Source organism: Euprymna scolopes, chromosome 35, assembly GCF_053919585.1.
Source record: "Euprymna scolopes isolate OS-2025 chromosome 35, ASM5391958v1, whole genome shotgun sequence".
In the NCBI taxonomy this organism is placed as follows: Eukaryota; Metazoa; Mollusca; class Cephalopoda; order Sepiida; family Sepiolidae; genus Euprymna; species Euprymna scolopes.
In genome coordinates, this window is record NC_136516.1 from 8,838,407 (window position 1) to 8,856,077 (window position 17,671).

Genomic DNA, 17,671 nt, shown 5'->3' on the forward strand with positions numbered 1-17,671 from the left:
CATAAACCTGGCCACAATACAGAGTACCTTCTCACTCCGTTTCTATATACTACTGGAGTTTACCAGTGTTTGACGAATCTCGACCGTCTTAAACACTTTCAGTTCATAAAACAAAATAAGTATAATAGAAATAGAAGAGAGCAACACTGTTATTTACATCTCTTTTTGGTTTTTAAAAGAAAAGGGGTTTATTTAGAAATTATATGCTGCATGCATGACTATGGGATAAATATCTACATAAGCATAGAATGGGTCGTTGAAGTTCTAATCAGCTCGTCCACAAAGGCACTGCAACATTTTTGGAGTAAAATATAAAAATAAATTAACTATTCTATTCTTTTAAAAATAGATTGTTAAATATTCTGTACTTTCACCTAATAATTTTGTGGTTAAAGTAGTCATTCTTCAGTACTGCAATACATATGATGCAGTCTAAACATACAACTCCAAACCCCACACCTTCTCTGAAAGCAGGTGTTTTATCAAAGCCAGCACTATCTTATTTGCATATGAGTAATGAGACTTCACGTTAGTTTGAGAGACCTACTAACATATAATCAGCCACGGCTGCCATTTTGCCTTTCTTTTGTGTCCATAACCGAACCTTATATACCACACAAACTCATCCAGAAAATTGAGGTCTCTTTCACTCTTGTTACTTACTAAGAGCGGTGACATGGCATTCTATCACAATTTTTGTAAATACTCAGTTCAGGGAGTTTAAAACATGGTTCACTGTAGATTGTGCAATGGTAGCTGCACAAAGACAGCATGTATTCCACCGGTTTGTACGTCATAAGTAAAATACAAATACGCAAAAATTTGCAGATGCTAGAAATCATTGTAAAAGTGAAATAGCAACAGCCAAAAGAAAGCATGCTGAAATAATCAGGAACGCATAGAATCGCCAAAGATAGGAACTCGTGATTTCTGAAAAATCTATAATAGTGTAGTGAATAAAGGGCAATCAGTAATTCCTTCACTGAGCAACAACCAAAAGGTTGCATGCACGGCAACGGAGAAGACGGAACTGCTTGCCCGGCGATTTGCCTCCAACTCCGCCTTAGAGCCAGCAAACAGCTCCCTCCCAAATTTCCCTATGCAAACTGAAGTCACATTAGATGATGTAAAAATCACCCGTTCTCATGTCCGCAATATCATAAAAAATTTAGACACCTCAAAGGCGTGTGGGCCTGATCTCATCCCTGCTATACTAATTAAGAAATGTTCAGACGAGCTAGGCCCCATACTTTCTAAGTTCTACAATAAATGCCTTGCTGAATCTTGCTTCCCTAATAACTGAAAGATGGCAGCTGTGGTACCAGTGTACAAGAGTTCTGGGGAAAGAACAGATCCTCTCAATTATTGCCCCATTAATCTCCTCCCATTCTTCACTAAAATCTTTGAGACCTTAATTAATCAAGCACTAGTTCACCACCCTGCAAAAGCAAATCTTCTCTCTAACAAACAGTATGGATTCAGGCAATGTTGTTCTACTGCAGATATTTTAACAGTCATCTCTGAACGCCTTTACCATGTACAGGATAAGGCAGGCGAAGCCAAGGCTGTAGCCTTGATATATCCAAGGCCTTTGACAAAGTCTGGCATAAAGGGTTGCTAATGAAAATTAAATCGTACAGTATAACTGGATGTATACTAAATATAATTAGATCCTTCTTAGACAACAGAAGCATACAGGTTATTATTGATGGACGTACATCCAAGCAGCATAACATTAATGCAAGAGTGCCTCAGGGGTCGATCTTTGGACCATTATTATTCCTGATATTCATAAACGACCTCCTTGCTAATATTGTGTCCAAGATGCGTATATTTGCTGATGATACAACACTCTATAATATGCATGAGGGAAGAACAGATGTACATAAATCTAAGACAATGGCATATCCATATATCCATGACAAATAGCACCCTACCTGAGAATTCTTCCTTCAAACTCCTCAGCCTAACATCTGCAGGCAATATGAACTGGAACAAATAGAGGACATTGCAAAGGCTGCTGCAAAGAAGGTGGGTTCTCTCTATCAAGCTAGAAGACTACTCATGCCTGAGAGTATCCTGTACCTTTACAAGGTCACCATTCGCCCATGCATGGAGTATTATTCCCACATTTGGGCTGGTGCATCTACCACTAGTCTCTCCCTCTTAGATAAAGTCCAAAAAAGGAGTTGACAATCTAATCAGTCTCACTTTATCAACTAAGCTCCAGCCCCTGTCCCATCGCCACAATGTTGCATCACTGTGCCTGTTTTACAAGTATTTTAGTGGAATGTGTTCTGATGAACTCGTTTCACTTGTGCCCCCTCGACGTACATATCCCCGACACTCGCTTAGCAATAAGATCTCACCCCTTCACTGTTTATATCCCTAAATGCCAGAAAGCTTTCTATTCTAATAGTTTCTTTCCTGGAACAGCTAGACTTTGGAATTCCCTTCCTGCTGTCTGCTTCCATGGCTGTATTGATAAGCAAAAGTTTAAATGTAACAAACAAATACCTTGTTAATCTTTCCTAGACATGGCCTTTAATAGTAGCCCCTTACATCAAAGTGGTGATATGCTTTGTAAGGGGTGAACATGATTAAAAAAAAAAAATGAAATGGAAATTTTAGACAGAATGGAATATTAGCATATGGAATAGCGGATAAACCATATTAACAAATTAGTAAAAAATAACAAACAAACATCTCTAAAAAGCAGAATCAAGATAGTTTGATCAATTTATATGACCAGTCTTATTTACTGTGAATTAAATTAGGATGGTCGTATGAATTAACCGAAATATTTTGGCTTACTTTAGATGTTCATTTTATTTTTTACTTATACATTGATGTTTATTCACTATTCCATGTACAAATATCCCAAATATTCACTTTCAACAATATTTTTTATCAATTTGCAATCTTTTCAATGCTCAGGCAATTTATAAAATTCACACACATGACGATTTATTAAAGAATCCAAGTTTTGAAATTCAGTCAATAAACTTTTAGTATATCAATATAGTTTTAGAATTAAAAAAGTCATTATTTTATCTAAATTTATATTTTTACTTATTACAACATTGGAGACAACACCTTCCCATCTATTTCCTACCCTCAACTAACACACAGCCAAGCCCTTTTGAACTATTCTCCTTTGATCAGCTGATTTCATTCTGACCAAACAAACTGACATCTCTTCAATAAAAGGACACACTGTATGCTATTGTATATATTTTTAATACATTAAATTCTTTTTGACTAAAATCACATTTCTTTTACTTTGCTATATTGGTATTAAGTTATGGTCATTCTTCACTTTCTAAAATTAGATCACAACCACGAATCAGAAGATTTGAAAATAAAAATGTGTACAAAAATACTACATACTTTCTTTAATGCCAATTTGATTAAGTATTTTTAACTAAAACAGGAAGTCCGAGTTAGTAAAAAAAAACATTTTTATATTAATGCAAATTTTTTATCTGACACTGAACTTGAATCACCTGTTTTTCCAATTCAGCCTTGGTATTGAGTCATACAGACAAGATTGCATTTATCTCCCTCCCACAACTGGAAGATTAGACACCAACAAGGTAGGATTAAAAAGGAGGAGAACTCTGGACTGCAAAATGTGCTTGGGCATTCTCTAGTATGGGCGCCTCAGGCGATTAACAATAAACTAACCTCTTCTTAAAGAGAGAAAGCAAAACCTAGACAAGTGGACCTCCTAGAACTACACAGGACCAGCATCATACCGCAATCAACAGTGAAAAAGTCTTTACAAGAATGGTCTAGACTCTTGGTTTTAGTGCTAGAGGCAAAGATGCCATGAGGTAATCTAGATTAGGCTGAACTTTTCAACAAAATGGTTTTATGTGATGTTTGCAACTCTTACACTTGCAGCGGCATTCACTAGATAAGGTTGAGTCGGCTTCACCAAGCAAATTCACAAGGTTACGGATTAGAGCTGATCATGCTGGACGAGCAGCTGAAGAAGCTGCGGTGATGGAGAGTCAGTCATGGTTCCACTGGTGGAGTCTGTAGACACACAGGTCTGCAATTCCCATGAAACTTCACCCACAAATTCACAACACATGCAACTCAATTATTTTTTAAACAAACTTCCTCTAATAAGTCCTCATTATAACAGATTTTACTGAAAATGATATGAACATATTTGGTACTATAAACATTTAAATGTTCACACAAAATCTGGATGTAACCAATAAAATTTCTTATAGGGATGCTTGAATACAAGTACTTCCAGCCTTGATAGAGTTCAAAATCGGCTTCGAAATCTAGTAGGTGACGCCCTTTTCTCTTCCCTGCAAACTCTTTTCCATAGAAGAGACATTGGAAGCCTATCTCTGCTCTATTGTTATTTCTATAGCAAGCGCTTGGCCGAGCTTCAATCTATGGTTCCCCCCTTGCCAAACTTTCATAAAAAACACTTGACTAGCTACAACCAATATATACGATTTCCCTCACTCTCTATCTGTGCCTAAATCTAAATGCAGATTCCATGAACAAAGCTTCTTTCCCAGAACTGCCCGACTGTGGAACACTGTTCCTGATTCCTGGTTGAACACAACATAGTAGCCTTCAAATCTAATGTAAACAAGTTCTTGTTGAGCCGTCCTCATAAATAATTAAATTTTACTCAATTTACACCATTTACGATTATTATATTCATTAACCCTTATCTTTAAGTGGCTTTCGGGCCTTGATAAGTGGTGACTCCCAAGTAAAAAAACAAAAATTATCTGAATTCTTTTATAAAATTTAATCTATGGCTTAGACCCACAACATAAAAATAGGGAGGGGGTAAATGTTATATTTATCAGTTTAACACAAATTGTAAATGTAATCTTTCATAAAAATTCAATTTCTGACACCTTTCTGCTAGAGCTAAGTGGTATGAACAAAAAAGAGTGAGACGAGTGTAAAACAATTTGGTAGAATATTTAAAGGTTTTAAATACTATTGTAGTGTATTATCGAGTATAGTCTGCTCTTCAAACACTGCTAGATATCAGTATATCCATAATTGGGTTGCTCAAATAATCTATTTCATTTGATTTTGATCTTTAGTTTAAACATATACAACCCAAAATCTGGCATGATGAGACATAGAAAAAAAAATTAAGTAAATTCAAATAATTTATTTATTCATAATGTTTTCTGACATGTCAAATTCCATCAGCAGCTGTGCAAATATGTACATATGCATGAATGTGTAGGTTGGTGAGAGTGTGTGTACATACATATACATTATATATATATATATATATATATATATTAGTGGCTTGGCAAGGCTACAGGGGAAACAACCAAAGTAGCAAAACTGAAGCTGGCCTGCAGGATACTATATATACAAACGTAGGCAAATTCGGCGCTGTTTGTCCCTGTGCAGAGGGAGACATCTAAAGACTAAAAGATTTGTTCATTCTAGCAGAGAGACCGGGATTGAATGATGATCAACGAATGTGTCACATTCTCATATCTTATTGTCGGCAAAATCGCCCATTTTTAATCAAATCAATTGATTGTCTACTATAGTTGGGTACCCACTGCGGTGCACTGGAAGGCAGCTTCATATGCCTCTCCACAGTGACTTAAGCCCACAATACATTGTAGTGTACATTGCACTGTAAAGAACCTAATGTTGATTTTATAAAATTATTTTTATATATAATGATCTTCCGTTTTCCTGCTTTCCGGCTGACTACAATATGGTTGTGTTCAAGTCTAAAGTAAATAAGTTCTTGATGAGCCGTTCCATATAAGTTATCAAATTTAACAAATTTTCATTACTAATGATTACTATATTGACCAATTTCTACTGTACACTCTTTAACCCTTATCCTTGAGTGGCCTCTGGGCCTTGATAATGTGGTGATGCCTTTGTAAAAAAAAAAAAAAAAAAAAAAAAAAAAAAATTAAAGTTTAAAGTGCAAAAATTAAGTATTATGCTTCAATTAAACAGAAATATTGATTTTGAACACGCCCTTACCATATCAAAGAACCTATTGTTGGTTTTATGTGCTTGGCCTTACAGCTTGTGCAGTGATAATGGCTTGAATTAAAGTTTAAAATGAAAAAGTCAAGTATCATAGTGTAATTGAAACATTCATTTCAAACATGCCCCTGTGATATCAAAGAACCTACTTATGTTGGGAATTTCGGCTTGTGTGATAATAAAACTTCTCAAATGCACTTGTGATGTTAGGCTGTGTAAGTTGTTAACTTTGGCCAAAATCGCCTGTTCCTTCTTTCATTAGATTATTTTGATTATCAACATTTATCAAAGATATTCTGATACAAAATCTATCTAAGAACATTGCCAGACATATAAAGTATCTTTATGTGAAATTTCCTAAAAATCGGCCCAGTCATCTTTGAACCCATAGGGAATGAACTCACACACACAAGGTTACTTTTATATAATAATAGAGATATTTTGTGTAATTAAAATATATAGGAAAAAAAGCCTTAGAGAAACAAACGTTGACTAATTCAGCCTTAGTATAATAATACATCATGATTTAAAGTATTTATGTAACTAAATAAAACATTTTTAAATGAGGTTTTTTTTTTGTCTTATCTGTAGGACAAAACATTTATAATTTATAATTTTACACCCACAACTGATTTTTACACATTACAAAATGCTAAACTGCTTTTTTTTTACATACTTTGGAGTTTAAAAAAAAATTATTTAAAAAAATATTTTCCCTGTTTTGTTCCAAAAATATGTGCTGCAGTACTATTTCATTTTATCGACTATTTTTTTTTTTTTTTTTATTACATTTTCACCCCAAACAAGGCAAATTGCCACTTTGGTGTAGGGGGCTACTATCAGGGGAAACAACTACTGGGGTACTATGTAGGGATTTGGGCAGCAAGGTGTCGGTTCACGTTACACTTGAACTTCTGCACGTCAGTACTGTTGGGGAAGCAGGGACCTGGAATGGAATTCCAGAGTCTTGCGGTTCTGGGGAAGAAACTATTGGAGTAAAAAGATCTTTTACATCTAGGGATCTCTACAGTGTGGGGGTGGGATCTAGTAGCCTGTCGGGTTTGTCGAGGGTGCTCGCGTCGTGGGGGCACAAGTGATTGCAGTTCGTCAGAGCATTCACCACTAAAATACTTGTAGAAAAGGCAGAGGGATGCAACATTTCGTCGATGGGACAGAGGCTGAAGCTTAGATGCCAGTTCAGGGCCTATCAGGTTTGCGACTCTCTTTTGAACCTTGTCAAGGAGCGAGAGACTAGTAGCAGATGCACCAGCCCAGATGTGGCAGCAATACTCCATACATGGGCGAATGGTGGCCTTATAGAGGTACAGGATACTTTCGGGTGTTAGTAGTTTTCTAGCACAGTAGAGAGAGCCTACCTTTCTTGCAGCGGCCCTGGCAATGCCTTCAATGTAATTGTTCCAACTCATGTTTCCTGTGAACGTTAGGCCAAGGAGTTTGAAAGACTATGTCGAGATTTTTGTATGGTCAGTGGCAAAGCACAAAGCCATAGTTTTCAATTTACATGCATAATACAAATATAAGACATTGTATATAAGTGACTGTTAGACGTAAATTTCTATCATTTCATTCATTATTTTCAATCCTCTTATAATATTCTCAACCATTGACTTGAAAACGGTGCACCTGCTACTAGTCTCTTGCTCCTGGACAGGGTTCAAAAGAGAGTTGTCAACCTGATAGGTCCTGAACTATCATCCAAGCTTCAACCTCTGTCCGATCGACAAAATGTTGCATCCCTTTGCCTGTTCTACAAGTATCTTAATGGTGGATGCTCTAACGAACTACAAGCTCTTGTACCACCTTGACGTAAATACCATCAACAAACCCAACAATCAACAAAATCCCACCCTTACACAGTAGAAATCTCTAGATGTAAGAAAGCCTTTTACTCTAATAGTTTCTTCCCCAGAACTGGTAGAGTCTGGAACTCTCTTCAAGGTACCTGTTTTCTCAACTGTACTGATATGCAGAAGTTCAAGTGTAATGTGAACAGACATCTTGCTGCTCAACTCCCTGCAACTTATGTCCCCAATTGTAGCCCCCTACATCAAAGTGCTGCCTTATTTGGGGTGAAAATGGAATAAATATATATGTATCACTTTTCATTATCTTTTAGTCAAACCCTCTATGTATACCATTTCACATGAGTAAGCTAAATTATCTCATTACCTTATAGCTAGAACTATATTTAAAGTTCTGACTGATCGAGACGCCAAAATCAAATATTTGGCTATTTTCACTTTTGTAAACTACTATTATATATAGTTTTCGGGCCTGAATTAGTGTATCGGTATAGTAAAATACATACAAGAGGAATATATTCCTTTTATTGCTTCGTGCAATTGTCCGTGTGTTGAATTTAGTTTTATTCTACTATATTGATTGCTTTTTTAAGCATTAATATTCACTAGCAGTGGTACCGGTGTTGCCCGGGTGTGTGAAGGTGTAGTAAGGAATTAAAAGGTGTTTAAAAAAAAGTGGTATAGTAGCAGGGTTCCCCAGCGTTGCTTAGGTCAAGTGAAGAGCTCTGAGTGAGGGGGAGGGGGTTTAAAAAAATTCGTAGTAGTGGGGGGGGGGGAAACAACAGTAGGCAATTTGGGTGGAGAGAAAAAAAGTGGTGGTCGGCAGGCTCGAACCCGTAACACAAAGGAGGAAAGAACAAAAAATGTGACGTGTTTGCTGATGTCTCCACAAACCGACCGGAAGTTTGGAATGTTGAAATTAAGCAAAGTCAATCCAACTGATACGATGACTTGCAAAAATGGCGACGCAAAAAAAAAAAAAAAAAAAAAAAAACGACCCCTCCTTGTAGAAAACTGCCCAGTTTAGAGTGAAGGAAATAATATTTTTGGCCAATTTTTCGATATTTGTCATTCGAAGGGTCAAGCTTTAAAATGATACCGAGCTTGTAGGGATCCGTCGCCTCTGTTGAAAGTTTTTGCAAGACATACAAACACACATTTTGTCTTTTATATATCAAACTAGCGAGGGGTACCCGGCGTTGCCCGGGTGTTTGGGGGGGTTAAAAAAGCAAAAGTAAGTATGAGGATCGAACCCGAACCATTGAGGCAAAGTTGTGAAAAAAAAAAAAAAAAACGTGCGACGTTAACCATTGCCCCACCGCGACATCCTTACGGAAACACGTTTGAATTTATTTAATTAGTTGGATTTAGCAGGTGCTCGTTTTAATGAGTTAATGAGGTCAGTTTGACTGCGGGATTTCATTTACTGCTGAACGCTTTTTTTCCTCGCCCCCAAGATGTTATAGGAAAAAGACTAACCCACATGCAGCGAGCGACAAATATTGAATATTTATCTTCCCAAAATCGAGCAAATTAAATAGACAGGCGAGCTTCGTTGTTAACTGTGAGTTATTACGATTTCTATGTGATATAAAAAGTTTTAAAAAGTTTTGAAGCGACCGACTGCTTCTCTGAAAGAAGCCTTTTGTAGACACACAGAAAAAGCGAACACACATACATACATACGTACATTTTCGCTTTTATATTTATAGACTAGCGGGGGTTACCCGGCGTTGTCCAGGTGTTTGGAGGTGTGTGTGGTTTTGGGTAAATCAAAACTCGGGGGGGGGGGGTTAAAATAAAAAAAAAAGTTTTAGTAGGTGAGTATGAGGATCGAACCCGAACCCTTGAGGCGAAGTTGGAAATTAAAGTATGAAAAAAAAAAAAGTGTGCGACTTTAACCATTGACCCACTGCGAGATACTAACGGAAACATGTTTGAATTTATTTAATTACTTAGATTTGGCAGGTGCACGTTTTAATGACTTAATAAGGTCAACTTTGACTGCAGGATTTTTATTTTCCCAAGATATTATAGGAAAAAGACTAACCTACATGCGGCGAGCGACAAATGTTGAATATTTATCTTCCCGAAATCAGGCAAATTAAATAGACAGGCGAGCTTTGTTGTTAACTCTGAGATATTACGATTTATATGTGATATAAAAAGTTTTAAAAAGTTGTGAAGCGACCGACCGCTTCTCTGAAAAAAGCCTTTTGTAGACATACAGAAAAAGTGAACAAACATACATACATATTCGCTTTTATATTCATAGATACTAGCGGGGGGTACCTGGCGTTGCCCGAGTGTTTGGAGGTGTGTGTGGTTTTGGGTAAATCAAAACTCTTTGGGGGGGGGGGTAAAATAAAAACAAAAGTTTTGGTAGGTAAGTATGAGGATCGAACCCGAACCCTTGAGGCAAAGTTGGAAATTAAAGTGTGAAAAAAAAAGTGCGACGTTAACCATTGGGCCACCGCGAAATACTAACGGAAACACGTTTGAATTTATTTAACTATTTAGAATTGGCAGGTGCACGTTTTAATGACTTAATGAGGTCAACTTTGACTATGGGGTAGTATTTCATTTACTGCGGGAACGCTTTTTTTTATTTTTATTTTCCCAAGATGTTGGGAGAGGACCAGCTCCCCATAAAAAGGGGATTGTTTAAATTGAATAGTAATTGTCTGATATAAGGAAAATATTTCCACATTGATCAAATCTGATTACTTTCGGACATTTCCCGCTTTTATTATACGAAAAAGCCTAATCCACATGCGGCGAGCGAAAAATGTTGAAAATTTATCTTTTCCAAGTCGAGCAAATTAAATAGACAGGCGACCTCCATTGTTAACTCGTAGATATTATGATTTATATGTGATATAAAAAGTTTTAAGTTGTGAGCCGACCGACCGTTTCTCGGGGAAAAAGCCTTTCTTGGACATACACAAAAAGCAAACACACATACACACATTTTGCCTTTTATATATATATAGACTAGCGGGGGGTACCCGGCGCTGCCCGGCTGTTTGGAGGTGTGTGTGGTTTTAGGTAAATCAAAACACCCGGGTGTTTGTGTCGGGGGGGGGGGAATAAAAAAAAAAGTTTTGGTAGATAAGTATGAAGGATTGAACCCGAACCCTTGAGTCGAAGCTGGAAATTAAAGTGTGAAAAAAGCGTGCGACGTTAACCACCGGATTTTTTATTTTTTTTTTTGTTTCCAAGATGCTGGAAAACCAGCTCCCCATAAAAAGGGGATTGTCCAAATTGTATAGCAATTGTCTGATATAAGGAGAAACTCCACATTGATCAAAGCTGATTGCTTTCGGACGTTTCCGGAAAAATGCCGCCAGAATTAGTTTTGCTTTTATTATACGAAAAAGCTTAATGCACATGCGGTGATCGAAAAATGTTAAATATTTATCTTTTCAAAGTCAAACAAATTAAATAGACAGGCGACCCCGTTGTTAACTCGTAGATATTATTATTTAGATACGATATAAAAAGTTTTAAGAAGAAGTGAGTTGACCGATCTCTTTTTGAAAAAAAGCCTTTTATAGACATACACAAAAAGCGAAATACATACACACATTTTCGCCTTTATATTTATAGACTAGTGGGGGTACCCGGCATTGTCCAGGTGTGATGAGGTTGGGGGTGGTCAAAACAATAATAAAATGGAAAATAAACAATAAGTGAACGAAATAGCCGTTTAAATGTTAAAACTTTTTTACAAATCGGAAAAACAAGAAAAAAAAAACAGCAAATGTGATGGAAAATAAAGAATAAGCGAATGAAAATAATTGGCATAAATGTTAAAACTTTTTTTTTAAAAATTGGGAAAACAAAAACAACAAAAAAAAGCGAACATGATGGAAAAATAGAAAACGGGAAAATAAAGAATAAATGAACGAAAAAATTGCATAAATAACCCTGTTTAAATATTAAAACTTTAAACCCCCCCCAAAAAAAATGTCCAGTATGTCGGCACAAAAGTGCAACCTTAAGACAACGATGCTGTCACTATAACCACTACTCTACGATCGTTTCAGTGAAGTAACGTTTTTTTTTTTCTATTCAAACTAATCCAATAAAGAATGTCTTTCGCACATGCATGTTTGGCTAAATTGTCATGAAGGAACGATTTTTTACTATCCTCCCTCATATTGAACATCTATTTCTATAGCAAATAATTGCCCGTTTTTTTTCTAATTTTCACATATTATTCGATCAAGATATCGCCATTTCAAACAGTACCGGTTTCGACCCGGTCCGATGTGGCTGAGAAAAGTTTTAGACAGACATACATACATTTAAACAGACAGGTGAGATTTATATAATAGATGTATATGTCTTCCCATTTTTCAATACTCTGTCACTGATCTCTAACAGCCAGTGTTTCCCAATGTTTTACTCTCAAACATAAATCTTAGAATCTAGTTTTCCTATGTTTACTTCCAATGGAAACAAAATATATCCTTCCCCCAACTGTAACAGCTAATTGCTCATGGCATCACTTCATCTGTGTAGCCGAATGGATCTATCACTTTAATATTGTCATTCATTGCCTAGCTAATCTCTCTCTGAATGGTCCTCATTCTAGAGATGAACACAATCTATAGTATCACACTATGAGCAACCTCTCTATTGATTACAGTATAAAGATGCAAACTGAAATAATACAGTCGTATAACAAGTTTTTCTTCTTTTTTTTTTTTAAAACTAGGAACAAAGTGTAATATATCTTCTAATATTACAATTCCACTTTTTTCTGTCCTTGTTCAGTAGAGGAGAAATCGTGCTCGACTAAGGTCATTTTTATTTTTGTCCCAATCCATGGTTCTCCTTTTTATGGAGCAGTATTGTTCTCAACATTATAAACTGACGTCGTGTTTAATGACCTTTGTGGGTTGGCAAGTAAATAAGGATAGAGTTTGTCAGAGCACAGTCCAAGAGAGTAAAGGAGGAGAGGTGGTAGACAGCGAATAAGATGGATGGAAAACCTTGAAATGGACAGGTTTCTAAGGTTGAGCAATATTCTGAGAAAAACAAATGAAAGAGTTGAAGATGATTTCCAAGTTATCTGAGACACAAGAAAAGTAAAGCACAGGTGTGACGTTTTAAAAAGTCAACAGTTGTTTACATTGTGCTGGTGTAAACTAGAATTGCAGGTTTCTGTCCAAGGAGATCTGCTAGAAATTCTAGGCAAGAGTCAAATTCATTAAGTTAATAGTTGCAGGACATGCACCTATTTACTATGCCTCCCCACGGGACAGAGTTAGACACCAGGGTCGTTTTTTAACGTGGAGAAAAGGTACAAAAATAAAAATTGTCTCAGTCGTGAAGGATTTCTCCTCCACTGAAAGAGAACAAGAAATAGAAGTGCAGCATCTGAAGAACAGATGGTGTTTATTTGCTCCCCCACTGAGCAAATTAGGCACAAGGCCGTTTTTAATGTGAGGTAAAAACCAGCTCCCCTTAAAGTAGGCAAAAAGGGGGCACTCTGGTTACCAAAAATAATAATTGCCCCAGTATAGAGGGTTTCCCCTCCATTGACTGGTACAAATTATCTTAAGTGCAGCATCTGAAGAACAGATACTACACTTTGATCTTGCCCAAAAGGCCAAGTAGGTAAATGCAGGACATGCATCGAGAGAAATTATATGAGAATGATAATAGTGTAATGAGAGTCTTAAAGACATGTTTAGATCTAATCATCTAAGGGTAAGATTAAATTTGGACAGTATGGAGATTAGTGATTTTTCCAGATTCTGATATAATTACTAATTCTTTTTTAAATTCCCGATTTCGATACAATTACAGATTCTAGTTCTTTTAAAATCTCTTGACCCTTTATGACCTGGTTGGACTAATTTGTTCAGTTATTAAATTTATAAATGAATATAATGGCATAAATAAAATAGGAATTGATTCAAATATGCCTTGTACGCATTAGTTCAGTATCTGGGTAGATGCCAGATTGTAACTGTCCATTGCTTACATTCAGTATGCCGCCATCTAAAAACAATTTTTTTTTTAATCATCTACATCATAATTCAGATCATAAGGGGTTAATATGTAGTTGTAGAGTTGTTTTTATTACTTTCCGATTACCCTAAAATCCTATGTATTATATACATACATTTTCGCAAACATAAATCATACACTTTTATAGATTTTAATTTTATTAGTAGTTTAAAATCAATAAATATATATTATTTTATCTTTAGTGCCAGTATTGAAAAATTAAGTTATAAACAAAATAAAACTAAAATATAAACTATAAAAGGAATCGTTTTTGTCATTTGAAAATTCCAATACAAATTCCAATATCACACCAAGTTCTGATTTTTCCAGTTCCTACTTACAGTTAGCACTAATAGAGAGATGTGTGCAGAAGAGGGGATCTTAATGGTATGACCAGATTGAGAGTTCTTAGGTTAGTACATGTCGAACAGTTGAGATAGCAGATTCAGTTTACAGGAGAAGGTCAAGAAAACATTGGAGGAATTGTTAAAGATAGACTTGAGAGAAAGAGAGATAATTAAAGACCTGGCCAGAGATAGGCGAGTTCAGGCGCCAGCATGTAAAGCAGATGTCAAACTGAAAATGTTTATAATTGCTATGTTTATTGGGAAAGAAAAATTCACTGTGGACAGACAATGAACCTTTCTCTCAGGTGAGAAAAAATTCCACACAATGAGTCTTTAATCGAAATTACTACCGACTTTCTCAGCTGAAAATGTCACCTTTGTTACTTCTTACTGAATATGAAAATGACGTAAGTAAACAAGGTGACGCTTAGGATAACAAAAATGACAAACGCTAAAAATTCTGAATCAACTTTCTTATTGCTGGTATTAGAAGAAACATCAATTGTTTTCATATTAGTTGGATTACTGCTCTTATCAGTATTATTTTCAAAATGTTTCAGTTGATGTAATCTTCGAATTTCTTCAGGTGTATCTGGTTGAACTTGGAAATCTTTCTGATGAACTCTTAAATTGACACAGAATTTCAAACAGAACTCTTTATCTACAGAGATAGCATGCTCTCATTCTGTCAGCTATAATTTGCAATTGTATTTTGAATCGCCTGCACTGAGGATTGAACCTTCAACTTCCAGAAGAAGGTCACTGACAACTGAATTTTACTAAGTACTTTATCCGTTACACAACGAGTGCGAATGATACTCAATACACACATTACTTAGGACTTCTAACCAGTCATGTCTGATGGAATGAAAACATGCTACTCCTGTGGATTAAATAAAGGTTTCTATTTGAAATTCTGTATAGATTCCAAAGTTTGACAAGATACATCTGAAAAAGGTTGGAGGTTACATCAGGCAAAATATTGTGAATACTCAAGATGAAAACAGTAGTCCAAATAATATGAATTATAAATCCTTATCTAAAAAATTCAGAAACATAAATAAGTTTTATAAAATTTTTTTGATATATGATTTTATTTTTTGTAATCCTTTCAGATGAGGCTTCAAAATTTGTGTATTGATTTTTTTTTTGTGGACTTATCCTCATCTTCATAGTCGTTGTTGTTTCACCAAATTTCGGCCAACTATTCCTCTGGCCTTCTTCAGGTGGTTAACTGCAATGGGATAGAAATGGTGAGTTTTAACATACAGTGGATAGAGGCATTGAGTCTCTACAGTTCCAGGTGAATATTGTCTGAAGATAGCAGTTTCAATCCTACCCAAAGCAGGCCAGAGGATTGGTTGGTCAAAACGTAGGGAGACGACAACTATGAAAGGCAGTAATTACTGGGGATACAGTTACAAGACTCAGCATTTTTATCCCGTCATGGTTAACCACCTGAAGAAGGCCAGAGGAATAGTTGGTCAAAATGTGGTGAAGCAACAACTATGAAGATGAGGATAACAGCCAAAAAAAAAAAAAATCAATACAGAAATTCTTTGTTTTCATTTATTTATACAACACTGATAACCGTAAAGGATTCAATTCTTGTTTTGTGTTTAATAGAAGAATCTTGCTTTTTAGTTTAAGTGAAAACCATCAATACATTTAATGTTAACAATGATATGATCTTATTGTATTAAAGACAAATGGAATGATTGGATTGTTTCTTAGAAATATTTAAGGGAGACTAATGTTGGTTTAAAGATATAAAATCCCAATAAAACCATATATAAAATATTAAACTCGGGCCTGGGCTCTAAGAAAAGTTGCAAAACCAATAAAAAGAGTAAAAAAAACTTAAAGGGAATAACTAAAAAAAGAGAAACATAGGATTAACTACTTGACAAGAAAGGAGAATAAAAGCTGGTTTAATTGAAAGTTTCAAAATAATAGCATTTATTATAACTATGTTGGATATTTTAGTATTTTTTCTCAAAGTGTATGCTTGCATATTTTGCTAATAGAGTAATACATGTTTAGGACAAGTTCTTGGACAAGAACAGTAATAATGTGAAACATTTTTAGATGGAGTAGGATGAGTTCAGAAATAATGATGAAAAAGAAGTCATTTGTATTTTGGGGGAAGTATCAGTTGAAACATTAATCAGAATTTGATTTTTTGTTTTTACTAACGAATCATAACTTATCAAAGCCCAATGGCCACTCGAGGATAAGAGTTAATGAGATTGTTGGTTGACAATAAACGACACTTCAAGCAAATTCAAAACAATGGGTGAAATGGTTACAATTTGATTAATTAGACAACAAAAATGTTAACATTGAACTTGAAAACAACCACATGGTAAGCAGTCCTGTGATATTGTATTCTACAAATGGGATGTTTTGGGGGAAAAACTGTATTCATAGAACTTCATTTAGGTACACAGAGGAAGAAAGGAAAATTTTTTATAGTGATTATAGCTAGACGAGTTCTTGCTTTGAATGTTTTATAGTGATTTGCATATTAATATTGTATTAATAGTTTAAATGCCATAAGAGTTGAATTTAGAAGAATTTAAGTGAGAGAAGATAATTGGATTTAAGAAAAACATTTTTGAATATAACCTCAGATTTTCATGTAATTATTTGTTTACAAAGACTAACAATGACCAATTCTTCCCCCCATCCCCGAGCAAATACACATTCCTAAAATAAATATGCTTTGCATAATCTATTCTCTTATAAAATAATCAGTATTAAAAAAGCAAGAAAAAGAGGATTATACAAGCATAAAATGCAGATTCCAAGCAAATCCAAAATCATAACATACCAAAATATGGACTCAGTTTAACACCTAATCAAACAAATAACAAAAAGGGGTCGTTCAAAAATGTTCAAAAACAATTTATCAAAGAAAAAAGAGGGAAAAATAAATGAAGAAAAGAAATACCCCACTTTTTTTTTTTATTATTATTATTAAAAAGCCAAATTTTAAACTTGGAACAAATTTAATGTTATTAATCAAAAAGAACAATTAATTTTTTTTTTCTTTTTCATGATCAGAAAACAGAAAAATGATTTTATATTTTAAAAATAAAAAAGAAAGTTGGGAGGTGAAGTAGATGACGACGTGAATGACCTGAATGTATCAAGTTCGAATCCCGTCGGTTTCATAGAACCACTTTCACTTATGGTCCCCTTATATGGCCCTTCCTTTAAGTACCTGATTTTACAAAGTATCAGAGGAATTAATGCTGTAAACATGCACTAGGTGTCATGTTGGTGCAAATAACAGAATTGCTAGGGAGGAGATTGGTGTCAAGATCAAAGTGTAGTATCTGTTCTTCAGATGCTGCACTTCGTTTTCTTGTTCTCTTTCGGTGGAGGAGAGATCCTTCACGACTGAGACAATTTTTATTTTTGTACCTTTTCTCCACGTTAAAAAACGACCCT

At 35.3% G+C, this 17,671-nt stretch overlaps 1 protein-coding gene across 3 annotated transcripts in view; it reads right to left on the minus strand.

The window, feature by feature from the left end:
* The window catches only part of LOC145259671 (E3 ubiquitin/ISG15 ligase TRIM25-like), a 155,180-nt gene that overhangs the window by 78,209 nt on the left and 59,300 nt on the right, over window positions 1–17,671 (minus strand). Inside the window, exon 2 of one of the 3 annotated variants that reach the window (XM_080117330.1) lies at window positions 17,049–17,072. The exons of the other annotated variants lie outside the window; for them this stretch is intronic. Within the exon in view, the coding sequence (XP_079973456.1) occupies window positions 17,049–17,072 (24 nt within the window). The remainder of the gene's footprint in view (window positions 1–17,048; window positions 17,073–17,671) is intronic. 3 annotated transcript variants of the gene reach the window in all.